We start from the raw sequence: 23,690 nt of genomic DNA, 5'->3' as shown, positions 1-23,690 counted from the left end.
ATACATACAATTTGTATGTAGTGTATGTCATACGTAATAGCCAGAACATACTACTTGGCCCAGTCTGTAAGCCCCAATTTGACTAACAAGCAGAGTGATTTTTGTTATTTTCACAATTTTGTTAAAATTGGTTTGTTTGAATTAATATTATATTAAGAACTTGAATTACTAACTTAGCTATGTTTGGTCAGGTTAAGATAGCTTAGGTTAGGTTAGAAATATTAGGTTTGGTCATACTGTATTTCTATGTTAGTTTGAACTCAAATTAAAAAATAAAAACATATAATATAATGGAAAGCTTTAGCTATCCATAAGAACAAAGTTAGAAAAATAGATAATGTCAGGAAAACTTGGCTTGTTATACTTATTTCAGAGGTAAAGTTGCCCACTAAACAGTGTATGGCATTGGAAAATTAAAATGCAGAGGAACCTCCAGTGATGAGTAGCCTCATCTACGAGCATTTCAGGTAATGAGCAAACCACTCGCAGAAAATTTGTCTCGAGTGATGAGCTTTAGCTCGGTTAACGAGAAAACCCTGTGGTGCTTCCTAGCGTTCCCGCTGGTTCCCTTGGACACCTCCAACGAGTGGTGTTGTTTTGCAAAACAAGCGTTTCACATGACGAGCTCGGTGCCAGAATGGCTTAAATTCGTTAACCGAGGCACCACTGTATATGTTTGAGTTCAAAATATAGCTCCAAAGATGGTTCTTGATTGATTGGAGATCAAAGATGTCTGGCAAAAGACAAACATTAAGGTTAAGAAGAACACATTTAGCTGTATCACATAGAACCTACCCCTCTGTTCTCTTTACACCCAGATTTTAACCAAAAGATGGGCTTGTCTTGTCTTATTTTAATTTTTGCTCAGAAAAATTTGTTTCAACAGGACTGGTTTGAAAGTTTGTGTTTAAAATAAACGGAGAAACTAGTTAGAAATCAATTACTAACACACTTGTAGCTAATACATTATCATACAAATTATAGTACAGTATTATGATTCTTTGACATGCAGGCAATTTTATTAATTGAAATTTGTCTAAGGTTGCTTTGTAGACCAAATATCATATGGTAGGGAAGTATTTACTCAACATATGATATTACAAAGCAACTCAGAGATACTAAGTGATAAAATATGTATTTAAAATTTGTAAGGGAATTGTAATGATAAAAAAAAAACACGCAGGGACGAGAGGGTGTTGCTGGTCCTCCAGGACCGAATGGATATAAGGGTGACCGAGGTCCTGATGGATTGGACGGCTTGCCTGGTTTGAAAGGAGATAAAGGTGACAGTGGTTACGGTGGCCGGGATGGTGCGAAGGGTGACCGTGGACCTCCAGGACCCTCTGTGGTTAGTATTTTTCATTACATTACCATTACACTGTGGTTAGTATTTTTCATTACATTACCATTACACTGTGGTTAGTATTTTTCATTTCATTACCATTACACTGTGGTTAGTATTTTTCATTACATTACCATTACACTGTGGTTAGTATTTTTCATTACATTACCATTAGATTGTGGTTAGTATTATTCATTTCATTACCATTACACTGTGGTTAGTATTTTTCATTACATTACCATTACACTGTGGTTAGTATTTTTCATTACATTACCATTAGATTGTGGTTAGTATTATTCATTTCATTACCATTACACTGTGGTTAGTATTTTTCATTACATTACCATTACATTGTGGTTAGTATTTTTCATTTCATTACCATTACATTGTGGTTAGTATTATTCATTTCATTACTATTACACTGTGGTTAGTATTTTTCATTTCATTACCATTACACTGTGGTTAGTATTTTTCATTACATTACCATTACACTGTGGTTAGTATTTTTCATTACATTACCATTACATCGTGGTTAATATTTTTCATCACATTACCACATTAGTATTTTTCATCACATTGGTTTGGTAACCAATAAGCTACATTGCAGATTCTTGTAAATAAGTCTTGTTACTGTATTTAATTGATCAAAAGTTGAATTATTGGAAGCCAGTAGAATTGAAAACCTTCAAATGATTGGTATTGTATCAGAATTAAAGCTATGACTGTTATAGGCTTTGAGAAAATTGCTATTGTGCTCTTAAGTTTTAAAATGTATAATAATTGTTTCAATATTGAAAAGGACTTTAAAAAGTAATAAATGTGAAAGAATAACACATTCAAAACAAGTGCGTAGAATTACTGTATTAAAAATTAATGAAAGAAAATCTGAATTGCTTAGATATTTCTCAAGTCTTTTGTGTTAATTTTGGTAAAAAGATCGTTAGTTTCTGATAGCATTGTTAAGACACTCATGTTATATTTTTATTATTATTATTATTATTATCATTATTATTATTATTATTTTTATTTTTATTATTATTCATTTAAGTGATGGTAATGTCTTCTCACAGACATGATAATATAGGATAAAAACCCACATGTGTGTATTTGTGAAATTTATGTAAGGAATTTACACCAAGTCTTTCGCATTCTCCTGAGTGCTTCGTCAAGGTCTGAGTGTGTGATTAGGGCGAGACTTACATCTCGACGACTAATGAGTCTAATTCCCATTAGTCGTTGAGATGTAAGTCTCGTCCTAATCACACACTCAGACTTTGGCAAAGCACTCAGGAGATTGCAAAAGACTTGGGTATAAATTCTTTACATAAATTTTACAAATTCACACGTGTGGGTTTTTATCATATATTATTGATTTTCTCATTGCTACATCATGTTAATGGGATTTCCTTGTGCATTTGAAAAGAGGTATTGAAGGTAGAATTCCCAAACTACAAAGCCAAAATGCATTGGGGGGGAGGGTGGGAGGGAATTGTGTGAAACCCTGATTAGGCTTCAGTGGAAGTCTCAAGAATCCTCGAGGATCCAGATAAATCCCAGGTTGCAATTATTTTACCATGTTGTGGTGTAGTGGTCTAAGGTGTGTGCTTGGGAGTACACAGAGCATAGGTTCGAACCCTCCTCACGGCTCCTACTGATTTTCTCATTATTATTATTATTATTATTATTATTATTATTATTATTATTATTATTAATAATAATAATAATAATAATAATAATAATAATAATAATAATAATAATAATAATAATATCATTGTAAATGTAAGTTATTTAGGATCAACGGTAAAGGAAATGGTGCATTCTTTAAATTTTTTATCACTCTTGTTTTTTAATTTTTTTCTATCATAAAATTGTGACTGTTGTAGGGCGGGGAGCCGGGACCTCAAGGGCCACCAGGTCTACGAGGCTTGCCAGGACCCAAGGGAAGGGATGGCATTGATGGAATTCCAGGACCACGGGGTCCTCAAGGTGCACCTGGGGGTCCAGGACAGCCTGGTAACACCGGAAGAGAAGGACTTCCAGGAAAGAAAGGAGATAAGGGAGATGCGGGGCTTCCAGGTACGTGATACAGTTCATGTATCTGTTCGTGTAGATATGTTGTATGTTAAGTTTAATATATGTCATTCTCTTTGTCTGTCTGTCTCCTTCTCCATGTCTAATGTTCTACTGGTCATTTAGGTTTAGATTTGAATACGTTATTCTTGTAGTTATACATGAAGCTTGATTTTTACTAATGTCTTAACTTATTTCTCTTAAAAAACCTTATAAGTCAATATAAATTTCCATCTCCTGCTAGTGAGAGATAAGAATGTGGTGACCAGACCACACACTAGAATGTGAAGGGACGACGACGTTTCGGTCCGTCCTGGACCATTCTCAAGTCGATTGTGAGACAATCGACTCGATTCGGTCCAGGACGGACCGAAACGTCGTCGTCCCTTCACATTCTAGTGTGTGGTCTGGTCATCATACTTTAGCCACGTTATTGTGACTCATCGCCTGCATAAGAATGTGGTGCACTGTAGTATTTGTAATTCCTGCAACACTACCAAAATAATGTGTGTGTTGAGATGTACACACCTCACTGCAGTCTAAGATTAAGCTTTTTTGTGTCGGGTTACTTTTATGCAGTTTCACATATGGAAATTTAGGGCAACAATGATCAAGAACTTCACTCATCATATTTTGAATGTTAACTAGCCACTTATGTTTTAAAATATAAACCAACAATTTTCCATGTTTTGAATGTAAACTAGCCACATGCCTTTGTTTGATTGTATACCCGCTCTAGATAAGCAGTTCATATAGTGTTGTCTAGCAGCAGGTTAAAGGGCTTCCACAAAATGATCCAAACCAGCCCAGAGTAGTTCCAAATTAGAGACGTAATGCCCAAGTCAAACTACAGAATGTACTGTATGAAATGTTATGCATGTAGTTGATAAGTCCAAAAGGCAAATTTAACTTAATTTGTTTACGTATTTTAATAATTAAAGATCATTGTCATCTTTCAGATGTCTTGACTGGGACTCATAAGGAGGGAATTTACTGAGATTGCATGCAAGAGGGATATCATTGAGCAAATTTGTGGAAATTTGCATAAGCTATGGCTTCTAATGCCTAATTTTTAGTCCTTTTATCATAATAATAATTATAATGGTTATTGTTATTTATGGAAGAGTACTCCCTACCATTTTGAACTGGTCAGTACAGCGGAGGCCTTGCTTCTTGCAGGTCTGCACTCATTATCCTATGTTCCAAGTGGTTGTACACCATTTCATCCCTCCATCATATCCCAGTTCCTTGTCCCCATGTCTCTTCCAAATTTGATATAGTCATACTGGCTTAGAACTTTCTTTTCATAATTACCGTACCTTATGCAAGAGTACACACATAGGGTACATGAAGAGTGGAGAATTGTTAGAAAAGACATGTATAATACTTAGAGAACTAATACATAGTGTGTATTTATGGGAGAAGTGGAAATTTTATAATTGCTTTTTCATAACTAGGGTTTTAGCCGAGTGCATATTGTGAGCTTTGAACAGTAGCCATGTTTCTTGAATGCAGCTATGGATTACCTAATGTATATTAATCTCAATCTATAGGCCAAGAAGGACCCCAAGGACCACCGGGTCTGCCTGGTGAGCGTGGTTTATCAGGACTTCCGGGCCCAAAGGGAAACAAATGTTTCTCCATTCCTGTAAGTTCATCAATAAAACCTTGGCGAGCTCAGGGCATCAGATATGTGCACTTTAATATGTTATATTTGTTTAAAAGTATTTTCATCTCTATTTTGACCAAAAGAGCAGGATTAGTCCAATATCAGGTTATTTTCAACCATTGTATACACTTTGTCATGCCCACCAGTCAGTCACCTTATTGACTGTCAACTGTCACCACCAGTTGACTCTCAGTCAACTCTATGACTGCTTGTCAGTCACTTAATGAAGACACGAGTGAAGCATCTGAAATAGAGAAAGGACTGGATGAAAGTTTACAGGGCTACATACTGTACATAAGGTGCCTTGGGAGAGAATGAGCAAAAGCAATAAAGAAGAATGTTCTGTACATGGGATGAATGGAAGTAAAAAAAGGTGAATGTAGAAAGTAATGTATAAACAACAGAGTGAGTAATATATATATGTATATGTAGTCATGTGTGTATATCACGAAAATAAACACGTGATTAAAAATGTGACAATGTCAGACCACGGAGGAAAAATGAAACAGGAATTTCCTTAAGTACTTTTGTATATTAATACATCTTCAGAAGGAGTGAAGATGTATTTATACACTCCTTCTGAAGATGTATTAATATACGAAAGTACTTAAGGAAATTCCTGTTTCATTTTTCCTCCGTGGTCTGACATTGTCATATGTAGTCATATAAGATTAGAAGTGCTCAGAGGAACCTCTCCACTTGTGACTCTTAATAGATGGTTGGTAATGCTGTGTTTATCTGAGAGTCACTAACACTAGTGGTTCTCAGGTGGTTTAAATGGTTGGTAATGCTGTGTTGTTTACATGGTTGGTAATGCTGTGTTGTTTACATGGTTGGCAATGCTGTGTTGTTTACATGGTTGGTAATTCTGTGTTGTTTACATGGTTGGTAATGCTGTGTTGTTTACATGGTTGGTAATGCTGTGTTGGATGCAGATAGATCATTATCATGAGTTTATCCCACCCTCATCCTCAGGGAGAAAACGGACGTGATGGAACACCTGGACGAGATGGGATTCCAGGTTCCCGTGGCCCAGTGGGTCCCGAAGGTCCTCGGGGTATTCCTGGTGACAGTATAAATGGTATCCCTGGAACTCCCGGAGAGCCAGGACTTGTTGGCCCACCTGGTATACCGGGTAATCCTGGCCTAGATGGTATTTCTGGTAAGTGAAGATTACAGGCACGGTGTTCGGAAGATCTGGGATTTTTTTAGCTGCAGACCTTATTTTATAGATGAAATTACCACACTGACAATTAATACTACTGAGTTGTTAATATTTTTGTTTGTTTGAGTACCTGCCAGCAATTGCAGTGTACAACTATTTAAAAATATTTTTGTGTTTGTACCTGTGTAGTAAGTGCTATTTTCAAATTACTTATGCCTTCAGAGTAGAGAAATGAGTATTATTTCTCCCAAACTTTGCTTTGATTTTTTCTTTTGACAGCTTAGGGAAGACATCTTGAAGGTTACTTGAAAGATATTAACTCCTCATCCAGGGAAAAAGATTAAGATAATTATCAGAAGAAAGCACTAAGCCATTTCGGCTACATAGGGGGTCTATGAAGGGAATAATAATAACCGTTTCTCTACTTTGGGAGACACAAGCATTTAGAAAATGACACATACTATCCTGGGACACAAATTGTTTTGCACAGTGTTAAATATATTGTATACTGTATACCCTGTACTTGTCTCTACTGTTCTGTGTTTTGAATAATTTTTTAGTAAATCCCTTTACAAAGCTGCTTTAAATTTATCAATTTTACAGTATTGTATTAATTCTTTCACTATTTTGAAATCTTTCACTATATTTGGAAATCTTTCACTATATTTGGAAATCTTTCACTATATTCTTTTGCCTCATTTTATTATATTTGTTGTCTATATTGTTATAGGTCTACTTCTGTTGCTTTGATGATTAGAGTACATAACCAACCTTTATTATTGTGTTAGGAGACATCAGAGGAATAAATACGCTAAAATTTGTAGACAGAAAAAAAAAAAAAATATGATCACTACATATAAAATGATGACAGGAACTGAGAAGATTGATGACAATGCAACATTTATAACAATGCAACTTTGATGGCAACTCAACAGTGAAGACAATGCAACAGTGATGACAATGCAAGTTGATGACGATGCGACATTGATGACAATGTGACATTGATGACAATGCAACATTGAGAACACGAGGTCATAAATTAAAATGATAAAAACAAAGGTGCTCAAACTTCGTAATAACTGTAATTATCTTTTTGAAATGGCACATCAGTAGATGGGTGGGATAATAAGTTATATGATAGGGTGGTGTATACCAAAATCATTGAAAGCTACAAAACTTGTTATGACAGTTTAGAGGGAAGAAAAAGGTAAACCTCGAGTCTAGCTCCCATCCTATAACTACACTTAGGTAATTATACACGAGACATTATACCCACATACCCACACTGGTATATACACTAAGGTATACACAGATGCTGGGGGGATTTTCTCATGCTTAAGATTACAAGCACAAATCTTGCAGGCCGTGACGGGGCAAAGGGCGACAGAGGGCTGGACTGTGAATGTGGTCAGTGTGAGAAAGGCGAGAAAGGCCATCCTGGGCCTGAAGGATTACCTGGGATTCAAGGGCCTCGAGGACCGCCAGGGCCAATTGGGTACCCAGGAGAGAGGGGCCAGGATGGACAGTCAGGAGTTCCAGGTCTGCCTGGCAAGGAGGTCAGTGATGATGGTACCTGTTAATTCATATTTGTTTCAGAAGTCAAGGAATATCACGAGTTAAATATCTGAATATAACTGCTGTACACTGGGTAAGCCAATATTCATAAGCCTGAAACCAGCAGCTCTATTATAATACAACTATACATGAATATCATTTTGTTAAATGTGTACAGTGCTGTATTTACTGTTCTACAACAGCTAGACATGCAGTACCATAAAATATATCATTATTTCCATTCAATTTTGCCAATATTACACTGTGTATGCTTTTGCACTAATTATAAATTGTTTTAATTTATTTCTTTATGATAAAATAGCTTGGAATTGTTTATGTAGTAGAATTTGCACAGGGAAGATTATGTGTATAGGGAAAATGTTCAGTGTAGATGATGTTTACCTTGGCAAAGCCCAGGTGACAATCATGTACGGTATAAGTGAAGATGTTCACCTAGGCAAAAGTGCAAAAATAAAAGGTGATGATGTTCACCTAGGCAAAAGTGCAAAAAATAAAAAAAAAATAAAATATATATATATATATATATATATATATATATATATATATATATATATATATATATATATATATATATATATATATATATATATATATATATATATATATATATATATATATATATATATTTATTTATTCTAAATCATTGAGTATTTCTGTTTTTTTGGTATAGGGCCTTCCAGGCACACCAGGGTTACCAGGAGGAAAAGGTGATAAGGGTGAAGCAGCATACGCCCTGCCAGGCCCTCCAGGTACAAAGGGTGAACCAGGCCGACTAGGTCTTCCAGGTATTCCTGGATTGAAAGGAGAGCCTGGTTTCCCAGGGAGACCTGGCTTACAGGGTCTACCAGGTTTCAAGGGAGAACCAGGACTAAGAGGTAAGAAAGAACTAATTGCCTTCATACAAAATAGGACTCAAAATGGTTTTAATTTAGGGCTTTGACAATTACTATTTTTTAAATTCAATTAACTTTCTTTTCTTCTTTTATAAATGATATACTATACCATGTATTTGCATTATTTCTTATAATTTTCTGCCGAATATAGTACAGTATATTCTTATTCTAAGTAATGCCATTATTTACAGTCTTATTTTTGGCTCGGTACATCATAGAACTTTCCACAGCTACTGTGCTAAGTGTTTCTCTTTGACTCGAGCTCCTAGGTTTAATGGTGGGTTGATAAATTTAATTCTGCAATAATTAACATGTTAACTCCTGTAAATTTGCCCTCAAGATCAGACAGTTGACAACTATCAACTGTTGATAACTGTCAACTACTCAGGTTGAGCAATCATGACAGATTGTCCCAGTATATAATCTCATTTGCAAACATGCATACCACATGGCATGGCAGTAGTTGCTTAGGCTAATCTAGTATCCACCAGAAGTCAAAATCCATTGGTTATTGCTATAACGGAATTTACTATGTAAATACAACACCAAATATTCAGAGGTGTACAATGGAGTCGCCCTCAAACAGAGCCACTCCAACAGATATCTCTCTACATTGGATAGTTTAAAATTGTTTAGTTATGTGTCTGACAAACATGGCAAAGGATGTTTACACTACTTGAGGAACATTGCTTCAATTCAAGATACAGCGGGATAAAATCATCAGGAGAATTGGTGTGGTACTTTTGACAAGCCACTGGCTTCCTGTCCTCATCAAGGTCACTAATAGGCCCTCAGGTAAATTCCAATAAATTTATCAAATTAATCCCTACACTGAAGTGTCAGAGAATGTTCCCATAAAAAAAATATAATTGAGAATGCCAACTTTCATCACTTCCATACCTCATATTGCTATACCTGCAGCAATGAAATGCAAGAGAAGCCCTGAAGATGTGTCCAGGTATGATACCTAAGTCACACATGACTCTGAGGAATATGTATAAAGATACACAGAACCTGTAATTTATGCTCCAGGCTAAGGCAGCAGAGAACCATGAAATAATGATACACTCACTTCTGATTACTGCTAAATGTAAAGAAGCTCTCAAAACACAAAGAAAATACAGAAAAAACTTTAAACACACAGAGATAGAAGATAGGCAAGTATGGATTTACTACTCTAAGAAACTATTTCAATAATGAACAAGTCACTTAGCTTAAATCTGGTCATCTACCTACCATCTTATACAACTGACAGCAGATGAGCCATCCTGTAGTTTGGTAAGCCACTTCCTGGCAATTTCAGGGTTACCAAAGTGGACTTGATATGATATGAGCTGTCTATGGATCCCTTTAGCTGGAGGAATTCCTCAGTGCTTCATACTTTACCAGAATGACTGGGGTGCTTCAGAGGCTTCCTGTGGTATTGGTACCTTATGTCATCTTGCCTAATGGAAAGATTTGCTCATCAATTGACAGCAAAATTTTACCTTATGGGACAACCAAGTGGGATATCTCAGGAATACATTGTTTTGTATTATTTACCTAAGACTAGGAAATATCTAAACATAATTTAAAACACTGGAAAAGTCTACTGAACTGATTTGGCCCATTCCTAGGTAAACCATTGGAGAGAGATTTCACTTTATACTCTAATTATAACACGTCATAAGGAAAGCCATCATTTATATCAAATTAATATAATAATTATATTTAATCAAATGTAATCATAACTTGAAATTTAATTAATTAAACAATATTTTGCAGACTTTAAAAAAATTGTAAATATATTTTGCAAAAATATTGATAGAGAATTATGTTTGAGTGTTCTCAGAGGTTGTCTTAATCCTCCCAAGTGGGACAAATTACCATATAAAAAAATTCTGTGTGCATATTTAGCTGAAGTTGATGAGTGGCTGCATCTTATTTTTCTTGTATATAAGTAAATTAAAATTATGTTTGAAATGAAAGCATATGTACTTTGACAAGTGTGAGAAGAGGTTGATGTATTTGTTAAAGCTGGAAGGAACCTACAAATTATGAACGATGCATTGTACAAAACAGTAAGGGTTGATATATTGGATATACTATACTATTAGACACAATTTTATGAATTACAACTAGTACTGTTCATTTAATGTATAACCTTTAATCACACAGGCCTGGATGGAATAGACGGCACACCGGGTCCGAAAGGAGAGACAGGAGTTTGTATAAAGGGTGAAGTTGGCGAGCCTGGACGAAATGGTACAAAAGGTGAACGTGGAAAACCTGGTACAGATGGTGAATCCGCCACGGCAGATCAGCTTTGCAAAGACGGAAAAGGTCCTCAAGGTTATAAGGGTGAAGTGGGACCTGAAGGGCCACCTGGCGATAAAGGAGATGAGGGTCTTCTGGTGAGATAAACCAAAGTTTATACAGTATTGCTAATGAAGATAGGTCATATCACTGTGGCAATTCTCTATTCTTTATTCCCATAGATATTTCCAATATGCTTAATCCAGGCTCTCATGACTTATCCCCATTGTGACAGATATTTGCAAGTGGTCCTCTCATGTATTTAGGAAAGGGAGACAATGGAGAGTCTAAATCCCCTCACCTCAAAGTGGACCGGTTTGCGGTTTGCTATAGTACAAAGGAAGGAATCACAACTTCCAAATGCTTGAATTTACATGAGGGCCACTATTTCATTAGTGGCCCTCAGGTGCATTTACCTGAAGGCCACTAAATTCAAAACTGATGAATACATTCACCAGAAATTACCTGGGTGTAGTCACAGTATGAGAGTTACACTCAAAGAGTTCCCAGCACTCTTTGTCACCAGTGTTGAATGTAATGAAACACCAATTTTTGGATGATCCCCAGTGGCTCCCTGACATACTTCCCTACCTTCAGGTCATCAGGGGAAGGGGGGGGGGGGAGTTCTCACATCTTTAATAGACTCGAGGGCACTGTCACTGGTTGACTGCGAGCTACCTTCCCCGTCCCCCCAGAGGAAAGGTGGATGTGGGCAAATGAGTTGGTGCTAGTTTTGAAACTTTCCTATTGTCTGTTCACATTGTTGGAGTTCTTTTTGCAGTTTCAGTTGGTACTAGTTTTGAAACTTTTCTATTGTCTGTTCACATTGTTGGAGTTCTTTTTGCAGTTCCAGTTGGTGCTAGTTTTGAAACTTTTCTGTTGTCTGTTCACATTGTTGAAGTTCTTTTTGCAGTTCCAGTTGGTGCTAGTTTTGAAACTTTTCTATTGTCTGTTCACATTGTTGGAGTTCTTTTTGCAGTTCCAGTTGGTGCTAGTTTTGAAACTTTTCTGTTGTCTGTTCACATTGTTGAAGTTCTTTTTGCAGTTCCTGAGGCTTTAGTCTCTTCTACAGCCTGCTTTGGTTTGTTTTGTTTTGCTGTCTTTCTTGTTGCTTTTCCTGGTGGTAGCATAAATAAATCAATAAATACTAATGCTCACTGCATCTCTATGAGAGTGTGCAGGTTCTGGCTCTTGATTCCCTGTAGGCCATATAGAACTCTGCGACTGATGCAGCCCAGTAGAAGGTACACTCTCAGTGATAGTATCGTCAGGGAACCACCGGGACTCATCCAGAATTTGGTGTTTCATTACATTCAAAGCTAGTTTCCTTCTCTCTCTTCCAGGTTTTGCATATTTAGTGCCTCTAACCTATTCTTAAAGCACATATTTTATAGTGTCAGAAGCCATTATCATATCTTTGCCCTCACTTTTTAGTTTACTGATGTGGTTAAGTTATGGATAATTGCTGCATATTCGAATGTTCCATCATGATGGGGATAAAAAGTATGAGAGCTTGGTGGGTAAGAAGAGTCCAGCGTTAGCTCTGGGAGCATCCAAGAATCATGCTTAAAAAGGGGTTATTCACTGTGGCCAACATACCATTTATTGTTAGATTAGGGATACATACTTTGTCACAGGTAATTCCAGATAACGAGTCATAACTGCCACACTTTCTGCAAGAGCTTCCTTCAGTAGCTGCCAGAGCTTAAGTGCAGATACTGCCAGAATTGAACCCATCCCGGTCAGGGATGGGTTCGACCGGCTCCCGTCAGGTTCGACCGGCTCCCGTCAGGAACTCCCATCGGTTCGACCGGCTCCCTGATGGGAGCCGGTCGGCCGAGCGAACAGCACGCTGGACTTCTGATCCTGTGGTCCCGGGTTCGATCCCGGGCGCCGGCGAGAAACAATGGGTAGAGTTTCTTTCACCCTATGTTCCTGTTACCTAGCAGTAAAATAGGTACCTGGGTGTTAGTCAGCTGTCACGGGTTGCTTCCTGGGGGTGGAGGCCTGGTCGAGGACTGGGCCGCGGGGACACTAAAGCCCCGAAATCATCTCAAGATAACCTCAAGAAGATCCCACCAGGTTTCTTGAGACTTTCCTTCCCATGCTTACTGCAAGCCGTGTTCCGACTCTGGTCACTCGTGCTATAGTGACAACACTCATGTCTGTGTTCTTTACACCAGCCTGTGATCATTACACAGATCTGTGATCATTACACTGATCTGTGATCATTACACAGATCTGTGATCATTACGCTGATCTGTGATCATTATGCTGATCTGTGATCATTACACTGATCTGTGATCATTACATTGATCTGTAATAATTACATTGATCTGTGATCATTATATTGATCTGTGATCATTACACTGATCTGTGATCATTACATTGATCTGTAATAATTACATTGATCTGTGATCATTATATTGATCTATGATCATTACACTGATCTGTGATCATTACACTGATCTGTGATCATTACACTGATCTGTGATCATTACACTGATCTGTGATCATTACACTGATCGGTGATCATTACACTGATCTGTGATCATTACACTGATCTGTGATCATTACACTGATCTGTGATCATTACACTGATCTGTGATCATTTTATCTAACTGCTGTGATAATCATTGGACTTATTATCATTCTCCTTTGTGTGAACAAAGCATGTCTAATTAGTATTGTATGGAAAAAACAGCATTGAATGTAATGAAACGTCATTTTCTGGGTCAGTCCCAGAGACCCCAGAGCTATACCAGGCTGATATGCATATACTTATATTCGACAGTGGCATCAGTCAATTCGATTGAACTTCTGGGCCTACCAGGGACCAAGAGCCAGAACATGATCCCCCTCAGAGAGTCACGAGGAGCAATGATCTATAGAAACCCTCATGTGGTTGGAAGCATTTTATGTCTGCCATCGACCAGGTCAGGTACTCGGAAAGGTAAGCGCCCCAAAACAGAATCCACCTGGTTAAAATTGCTACCAAAAACCGAACTGTCAACCAGAACTCCACAATCTGAAAACAAGCAAACAAGCAAGACGTCACAACCACCCCATGCCGCTGTCTGTGCAGCTTCTCCCTCTCCAGGAGGGGGTAAGGGAACCCCCAGATCCCTCGTGCAAGGTTCCCGGAAAGCCTCCGAGTCTTACCCAGAAAATGACTTTTCATTACATTCAATGCTGGTTTTCTGTGGAGAGCCCCTCCAGCTCCTAGGAGCTACCTAACCACAGAAAAAGTAAAGAAGGACTTACCTTTGGAGGAGGCCGCCACTTGCATCTCATCTCAAAGTTAAGAGAACTGGCAGCAGCCTTGACCCAAAGCGACACACACCCAATTAGGGCCAGGAACATTAACGAGGTAACGAGTGGCTTGCCCTGTTCGACCTCCAAAATTCTCATGCCTGAATGTTAGCCCAAGACACATTACCAAAAACGGCAGCAAAGCAGCAAATTTGCGAACATCGTGGGCACGAAGATAGACCGCAGGCTGGTTGGACTGAAATAACCCTACGGACGACCTGGGAGACCCAAGACCTGGAATAGGGAAGAAGGGAAACCGGGTCAACCCAAAGCGCATCCCCAGTCATGGAGGCTGTGGTGCGCAAATAACGGCGAAGCGCTGCAACTGGACACAACACATGATGAACCTCCGGCCGAACCAACCAAGCAGCGACCACCCAAGGACCCCTCTGGAAAGCCACCGTCACCGAGGGGGCCATCACAAACCGAGGAGAGGATAGAAAAGAGAGCACCTGACGACCAGGACGGCTCAGGTGAAGCATGAGCAGGCCGGAGGTGAAACGACGCACGAGACAGCTTGCAAAATGGAGTAGAAGTAACATCTACCCCAAATGCAAGCAGGAACAGCCCCACCAGCACTGTATAATACAAGGCAACAGTATTAGGCATAAGATGATGGTCCTAAAACAACCAAGAGAGAGAGAGAAAGGACAAGACAACCTGATCCGAAATCAAAGATAACCTACGAAGAGACAAAAAGTAATGAAAGGACCGCCAGGAGACTTCATACTATCGCCGAGACAAAACACGTAGGTGGGACTCCATCAACGAAGCCACATGATCACCATACAGGTGGTGACAAACCTGCATCAGAAAGACCAAACTCGAAGATCGGAGGAGAAGATCGAATCAGCCATGTACCAGACTTGACTGATCTGCTGAAAGAGGCAAAGCTGCAGAAAAGTCCCTGGGTTTGGGCTCCGAGCAAGCGGCACCAAAAACCAAGGCTGGGCCAGCCACTAATGGGCCAACAGGACTACTCACCCCTAGTAAGTCTCCAAACGAGCCAGAATCCGAAGCGACACCCAAACTGGCGGGAAGAGGTACAGGCAACCCCACCTCGACCAGTTCTGTCAAAAAGCTTTGACCCCGACGGCCTTGCAGTCAGGGAAGGACACCACATATACTGGGAAATGCCTCAACCACGCTGACGTGAAAGGTCCACCTCCAGGCATCCATACGTCTGACAGAGCCAACTGAACGAGTCGGCATCAACTGTCCATTCCATGGACAGGGGACTGAACCGGGACAGGCTGGCTGCCAGGAAGTTGGATACCCCCTGGATGTGAACTGCCAGGAGAGCCAAACCCCAAGAACTCAGCAGACGAGTCACCCGAAGTGATCAATCTCAGAGAGTCAAGGACTGCATTAAACCCCCTCAGTTCAGGCAATGAACCACCGGGGTGCAGTCCCAAAGGAGCTGGACCATTGATTCGCGAGTGAAACAAACTGTTCAAAGCGACATCCACACTGCTGCAAACACCCTCACTGTGCTGTGAGCCCGACAGAAGGACGGACCCCACCGCCCATGGCTGGCCTGGTGAACACTGGTCACAAAACCCCAGCCAAAAGACAGCGCATCTGTGAACACATCGAGCAAGGGCTCGGGGAGGTACAACGGCACTGAACCCGCCCAAAAAAAACAAGAGGAAGCCGGTGACACAGCAGCTGACACATGGCCCCAGGAGGCCGAACCCACTGGTCAGAGCAGGGTTCTGCTCTGTCAATCGCGAGAGCAGCGGAAGGGACATCCCCGAAGGAACCAAAACAGCCACCAAAGCCAGACCCGACCTGGCGGGTAAACCAGCACAGCAAAGTTCAGACTCCCACACAGCTGCTTGAGCAACAAATGAGTGACTTGGGAGCCCCTAGAAACAGCCGAAGGCGGGATCGCAACTGCAACAACGATGTCGGAGGGAGAGACAAGGAAGCAGTCCGAGATTCCCACACAAGACCCAGCGAGGTCCGAACCTGAGAGGAAACCAGATGGGACTTCCTCCAGTTCACCAAGAACCCGAACCCAGCAAGCTGGGAAAGATCCAAACCCCTGGCGAGCAGATACGTGGACTGACTAGGAGCCCACGCTAGCAAGTCATCGAGGTAGGCCAGAACCTGAATACCTAGCAGACACAAGCGGATCACCACAACCCAGGTAAGGCATGTGAACATGCGAAAGCGGTAAGCCTGACGCCCAACAACAACCGAGCCAGTCCCTGAACCAGGACTGGATGAATCGGGACGTGCCAATACACATTCCAGAGGTCCAGAGACACTAACCAAGTATCCGGCTCCAAAAGAAGCCTGACCTGGGACAGAGTGGTCATCCGAAAGGAAGAGCAAAACACTCAGGAGTTCAGACGAGACAAGTCCAGAGTGAACCTCAGATCCTCACAGTCCTGTTTCGGAACTGGAAACAGACGGGAAGCTCACCTGAGGGATGGGGTCGTTTTGACCACGCCCAAGTGCACCCACTTTAAAATGTCCCGACAGAACACAGGGAAAGAAGCCCTCACGAATCCCAAACCCCTCGAAGATGGAGCCACCCAGCACCACTGCAGGCCAGATGAAACGACCGGAAAAGTTGACAGATCGTGGGACCAGGCATGAGCAACCAGCGAGCCGCCTCCCCATTGCACCATCAATGGGGCGAACTGTGAAAGGGCCGACGCCTCTTACACGAAACCAAACGATGCGCAGAGCAATCACTTCAGCCTCAGGACTGGCATTGGGTATCCAGCACGTGAGGTCTGGGGCGCCCCCTTGCCCCTCCCAGGGAGCTGCGCAGATAGCAGCACATTGGCAGTTGTGACATAATGTTTGTTTACTTGTTTTCAGATTGTGGAGTTGTACTTGATAGTTTGGTTTTTGGTAGTAATTTTAACCAGGTGGAGTCTATTTTGGGACGCCTATCTTTCTGGGTGCCTAACCCGGCAGACATAGAATGTTTCCAACCACATAGGGGTTTCTATAGGCCATTGCTCTTTGTGCCTCTCTGAGGGTGCTAGGCTCTGGCTCCTGGTCCCCGGTAGGCTAGAACTCCATGTGAATTGACTGATGCCATGGTCTAATATATGCATATCAGCCTGGTATACCTCCGGGAAGCCAGAGGGGCTCTCCACAGAAAAGAACACTTGATAACAGTTCTCAAATTAATCACTTAAGTAAGAATGAAATTTTTCATGTTAATGATAGTTGGAGCATTGCTGCAATTTAATCATAATACTGTACAGTACTGTTTGCTAATGCAGATTTCATGTCATTCCTCCAGGGCTTAACAGGACCACCTGGACCACAGGGCTACCCAGGACAACCTGGGCCACGTGGTTTGCCAGGCCCAAGGGGTGAAAAAGGAGACAGAGGTCCACAGGGTCTAACTGGTGATAACGGTCAACCAGGACAGCCTGGTATCCCAGGTTATGCAGGACCTAAAGGTATATTAATTGATCATTTGTATTTTTCATTCAATTTACAGATGACATTATTGGAACTGTTTTCATCTTTCCTGGAAAGCCCCTTTTGGCTTCCTAAGGCTGTCTTCCTGAGATTATTTCATACTTGAAGGTCACATCACCTATGGAAGTTCTTTTTGGCCTACTGGGGACCAGACCCAGAACCTGTCTTTCTCACAGAGGCTTAAGATGCAGGCAACAATTTGTCACCCCTACCAGAAAATGCCTCCAGAAAGTCAGCGCAGCTTTACAGACAACTGGAGAGGACACAGAAAACAAGCATTAAACCTGCCAAACTATCTCTGCAAGCTATTCACACAGAACAAGGGATTCACTCAGATGATTTCAAACTCATTGGTTCCAATAGCCACCAGTAGCCGGCCCAGCCCCAGCCATCAGCTGGCTCCCCAATCAGTTCTGATCTTGATGTGGGGATACCATAGAAACATATATTGTTTCCAGTTATGCCAACTGTGGGGGAGCCCAAAAGCTTCAAGCTAAGTGTTGCGTATCCTTGAACTTTTGTTTCGTTTCCAGTTTTAAATGTTAGCTTCACGTTGCGTATTTTTATTCCAGCTTGTTGTGGAAGCTTGGGTCTTTAGTCGTTCACGCTGCATGTACTCGAGGTTTTCTTATCTGTTTGCCCACTGATGTTGCCCTTGCACTGCCAGAGCTTCCCTTCTCTGCTGTGTTTGGGTGTTCGCCCCTGTGAAACCAGCTCACCAGGATCGGGGCCTCACCTCTGGCTCCTCAGGGGTCTTGGTTTCCTCTGTTTGGGCTTTTAGTGGGGGGCATTTAATGTTTGTGTTGGGGTGCACTCTGGTTCACATGCTTGTTTACGCTGCACACCGCGATCACTTTCCATTGCCTGGTGGTTAGGCTTCAATTGGTATCTATTCCTGGCGAGCACCCCCCAGTGCCATGGGTACCTGATTTGTTTTCCTTTGGGGCCCCTGGGAATACATGCCTCCAGGTCTTTGTTGTGGTCTTTATGGAATGGACTGTTGAGCCGAGTCTCTTTATTTATTAGTTTGGGGGATGTTCATCATCATTGTTACACGGCGATGTTCATTCTTTCTGCCACTGCTATGCTGCCTGTTGTGTTGGTGATGTTGATGACCTGGAATTCAGTGAGGTTTGTACTCACTGGGTCTCTGCTTTAACAGAGTCTGCCTTCGAAGGCTTTTCAGGCAGTTACCACTTTACAAGCTTGGTGTTCCTGTCCTAAGTGTTTGCGGCATATTGATTGGCTGGAAGCCCCAGAGTTGGGCCCTGTGATGTTTAGGGACCTGGAATTGGAGGTGTTGGTGATCTCCACCTGAGCTTTGTCTGCAGCTTCTCTTTCTTCTCTTGAGAGAGTGGTTCACATTTCTGCTGTTTCCCCCCCTTCCCTGCTTCCGGCTCCAAAGCCTATTGAGAGTTTCAGAGTTGGGTCGGGGTGTAGCTCGACCTTCTCCAGGTGGTCGAGCTACACCACCATGGAGGGAGAGCTTTCCCTTCCCTTTCAGATTGTTGGGTGGCTATGTGCATCTATCTGCTCCAGAGCTGACTGCTCAGAACCTGGAAGGTGGTAAGCTCCCCTTCCCCAAACAAGTTGGGGAGGTTGGGCAAATGAGCTCACATTATTTTCAAGCGATTCGATTATTTGTTTACATAGCTTCCGGGAGTTCATTAGGAGGGTTTTGAGGCTTCGGTCTCTTATTTTTTTTTAAACCAATCAGTGGTTTGTTTTGACTTGCTGACATTTTGGATGCCTTCTCCAATTAGGTGTCAAAATGTCACCATTCCCTGCACCTCTGTGAAGAGCCAGGTTCTGGCCCTAGTCCCCAGTAAGCCTAAGGAACTCCACAGCTGATACTACCTGGTAGATATGTACCGTCTCAGTATATATCTTCAGGGAGCCACCTGGGCTCACCCAGAAATTGGCATTTCATTACATTCAGTGCTTTTTTTTGGACTGTTTACCTCAGTCTTGTCCCAACAGAGTGATAAAAACTGCAGCCTAATCATCAGTCTATTCATATAAATGTCTAGTGCAGATGTCACTAGGCGAACACAGTCAAACAGAGAGTCTCTTTATTCATAATAATGAATAAAATTTATTAAAAAATTTAAATAATCATATGAAGTGATAGATATGTATACACAGGTAAAGAAAAATTAAAAACATCATAATTCATCCTGTGTGTTGTCGTCCTATGTTTGTGCTATTCATGGACATTCTGCCTAGAATGGGAGTCTATAAACGTGCACCTTCCATCCTGGCTGTAATGATACTGAGGCTGTGAGCTAATGTCTTCCTGGGTGCTGGGTCATCCATTGACACTTATGGATTACCATCAGATGGATTTGGTGCATGTCAGTATTCAAACACTGTTGCTGAAAGTTACTCTTGATGAGTTCAGTAACAATTTAACTTGTACTGAATGTATCGTATTATGTGCCTGATAGTGTGAGGGTTAAATGCCTTAAATGGCTTTCCCACTTCCCAACATTTTCTTTTAATTTTGTGCCCATCGACAAAAATATAAATACGAGTAGAACATTATTAACACTTTGCCTGGAGCGGAGAAGCATAATGCATCCGTTAATAAATCTACAGATCTTGAACGGGGACACATGTTGCGTCCAAAATTAAAATATTTGTTAAAAATACATTTCTTTTCCTCATTATTTTCATCATTTTCTTTTCATCATTATTAATTCATGATGGCATTATCATTATCAGGGCCTCTGCGTATTTTTGGTTTTATGATGTTGAGACCGTCATCAGAACGCGAAAGTGTTATAAATATGGCTGCATCTACTGAGTGACATCTTAATTTCACCTACTCATATGATAAATATCTGCCAGAAAAACCCTTGAAGGTTCATGGCTTTCAATTTCATTCCTGATCCAACCTTGATAATGCCTTGAGATTTTTTCTCCAGAATATAGTGTATACAGTATTGTGTTTTATTCTGAATTGTGTTAACAAAAACTTAGATTATACAGAAAAAGTTAACGGTATATTCGTATAGGTATATAGTACAATTCTGGTACTGTGCTAGCAAGTTTTTAAGACTTAAATGTACAGAGTCAGTTCCACTTTCTGAAGTGGAATGGACTGAAATCGGTCAGAAACATCGTTTTCTGGATAACTAGAGTATACCCTCCAACCCATGAAAAAATTTATATTCTGTCCTAAAATACATCATGATTCTGTACTGTGAACCCTTACATTGAAAAATGCAAAATCAGGCATGAATGCCTGTCGTCTCTACTACCAAAGCCGGCCAGCCAGCCAGCCAAAGGTTGAATGATACACATCCGAGTCACCTGTTATTATGTCAACACATGTGGCTGACTACAACATCATGGCTAGAACAGTCACTCAGAAACTCCTGCAGTTTGGCTTTAGGTGAAACCCCAGAAAAATTGAGATATATGTAAATTGTCCGGTCACCTACTAGCCACCATTCAGTAGACTAGTCTGATTCAAATCGGTGGTGGTGCAGTTGACTGCTTAGGGCTAATTTGTCTAGAGGAAAGAATGCATGTAGTAGGCATCCTGGCCAAGTAATGCCATTAAAATTTGTATTTGTGTCGTAATTTTATATTACTGATTATTAGTGACAAAATTTGGTGTATTTGCTGATAAATTATTTATGCATACTACTGTATGTTCTCTATTAATATTTATATAGTAGACATTTTTAATACTCATAGACTTCAGAGGTATTATTAAACAAAAATTTGATTTACAGGTGACAAGGGTGCAGATGGTCGACCAGGTGTTGGAAGGCCTGGGCAACCAGGCATTCCCGGAGCAAAGGGTGAATCTGGTTTACATGGATTGCCGGGGAAAACAGGCTTACCGGGTGCTCAAGGTAATGGTGATGTAGTTTCATGTGAATATCTGTTTCCCTTTGATGTATGGAAGTATTATTCTAGTGTTCATTACTCTATTGCTAAAATTATGCTATGTTAGTGAGTTATGTAGTATGTGGTACTATATAAATACCTCATAATATATATAGTATATATATATACAGTATATATGTAGTACCGGCATACTACCGGTACATACTTGCGATACTTACGGCAAGTAAGTATCTAGTGCAGTACAGTACTAATTTTTTTTAAATTAAGGTATATATGCAAATATTCTCGCACAAGGGTTAAAAAAGCATGTACGGTATATGCATTGAGCATAGTATGAAGAGTTTAAAAGAAGTACAGTACTGTATACCGTATATAGAAATTCTATCATTAAGGGATGAAAAAAGAGTGATACGGTGACTTCTGTAATTTGTGTGTTAGTTATCCATTAAGACAACTTACCATACCATTTGAAAAGAGAATTCTGGTAGCAAAAATTGAGAGAAAAATGGCAAGTTTCAGTAAGTTTCATCACAATGTTTACAAATACTGTACTGATAATGTTGGTAGCCACAATTAGGATAATCTTCATTCAGTAAGATAAGTACAGTAACAAACAAAACTTTTACCTTATTTGTAGTTATCATTTTTACTATTTACAAAGTTATTGCCTATATATTATTTGTTTGGCTAAGTATATGCAAAGAAGCATTCTATCATTTGGTATAGCAGTGCCTGGGCAAATGGTGTTGATGTAATGGTGAATTAACATAGTCATATTGGCTTAGCACCTTCTCCTTGTAATTACCTTTACATTTTATCAACATTGATTGAATATCACTCGAGTATATTTTGCCAGCTGTAAAACTCTCAATAATTCATTCATAAATGACAAAATACTTATATCCGAACCTGGAATCTGCATTAATTCTGATTTTAAAATTAAAATATTCCTAAACTTGGAGTTTGAAACCGGAGACATGGTACATAGAATTTAGCACTAAGACGATATCATGTAGTTGTAAGTACATTTACTGTGTTCTCTAAGGTCCTCCCGGAGTGCCTGGCATTAAAGGCGAACAAGGTCTACCTGGGCAACACGGACTAGATGGTTTAAAGGGTGACAAGGGAGACCTTGGCCTTCCTGGACGCATTGGACTTCCTGGAATCCGAGGGTTACCAGGGCTTGATGGACAAAAGGGTTTGTATGAGTTTATATTTTTTTATCTAAATGCAAGTTAGATATAAGGAGTTTTCCATATACAATATTATATCATGATGATTGCTGAGAAAAATATTCTGCATGGCATACGACAAAGCCGAATTATGTGGATACATACGATCCATGGGTCGTAATTACCCCTCAGTCAACACCACCACCCAAATGTTCATATCAGCAAAGAAGACTTGGAAGCAAAATGATCACAGCATACAAGCTATTAATGGGTCATCAGCATAGTGGACAATAGCTATTTCAAAGGGATGGGACCAGGATGGGGGGACATGAACACTGGGACCAGGATTGGGGACATGAGCATTGGGACCAGGATTGGGGGACATGAACACTGGGACCTTGATAGGGGGACCACAATGTAGGTATGATAGAGCCCAGTAGGTCCAGGAATCTGTACACCAGTTGATTGACGGTTGAGAGGCGGGACCAAAGAGACAAAAGCTCAACCCCCACAAGCACAACTAGGTGAGTACAAGTACTGGGACAAGAATGGTGGGGACACTAATAGAGGAAGTAGTGGAAATGTGCACAAGATGCAACCTATAGTTTTGAAGATTGATCACACCAGACAATTAATAGTTCAGAGTCACAAGCTAGAACTTGCAGGGTGAAAACACAGTTTGGGCAATACCAGATATTCAATATCCACCCAAGCTCTCAGACTCAGTATTCACCAGCAAACATAAATCTGCCATATAATAAATCCAGCACATAATTAATCCATCAGCAGGCGATGAGTCACAATAACGTGGCTAAAGTATGTTGACCAGACCACACACTAGAAGGTGAAGGGACGACGACGTTTCGGTCCGTCCTGGACCATT

The 23,690-nt window shown here is 40.5% G+C and overlaps 1 protein-coding gene across 1 annotated transcript in view; it reads left to right on the top strand.

The window, feature by feature from the left end:
* The window catches only part of Col4a1 (Collagen type IV alpha 1), a 163,522-nt gene that overhangs the window by 125,463 nt on the left and 14,369 nt on the right, over positions 1 to 23,690 (top strand). The window contains exons 9-18 of the mRNA XM_069303481.1: positions 1,184 to 1,348; positions 3,226 to 3,418; positions 4,966 to 5,060; positions 6,057 to 6,243; positions 7,609 to 7,802; positions 8,492 to 8,696; positions 10,872 to 11,107; positions 17,590 to 17,752; positions 21,518 to 21,640; positions 22,681 to 22,833. Coding sequence (XP_069159582.1) covers positions 1,184 to 1,348; positions 3,226 to 3,418; positions 4,966 to 5,060; positions 6,057 to 6,243; positions 7,609 to 7,802; positions 8,492 to 8,696; positions 10,872 to 11,107; positions 17,590 to 17,752; positions 21,518 to 21,640; positions 22,681 to 22,833 — 1,714 coding nt within the window. The remainder of the gene's footprint in view (positions 1 to 1,183; positions 1,349 to 3,225; positions 3,419 to 4,965; positions 5,061 to 6,056; positions 6,244 to 7,608; positions 7,803 to 8,491; positions 8,697 to 10,871; positions 11,108 to 17,589; positions 17,753 to 21,517; positions 21,641 to 22,680; positions 22,834 to 23,690) is intronic.

Source organism: Procambarus clarkii, chromosome 50 (assembly GCF_040958095.1).
Source record: "Procambarus clarkii isolate CNS0578487 chromosome 50, FALCON_Pclarkii_2.0, whole genome shotgun sequence".
NCBI classification, from domain to species: Eukaryota; Metazoa; Arthropoda; class Malacostraca; order Decapoda; family Cambaridae; genus Procambarus; species Procambarus clarkii.
Note: the sequence above shows the minus strand (reverse complement) of the source record. Positions and strands in the feature narration are given on the sequence as shown.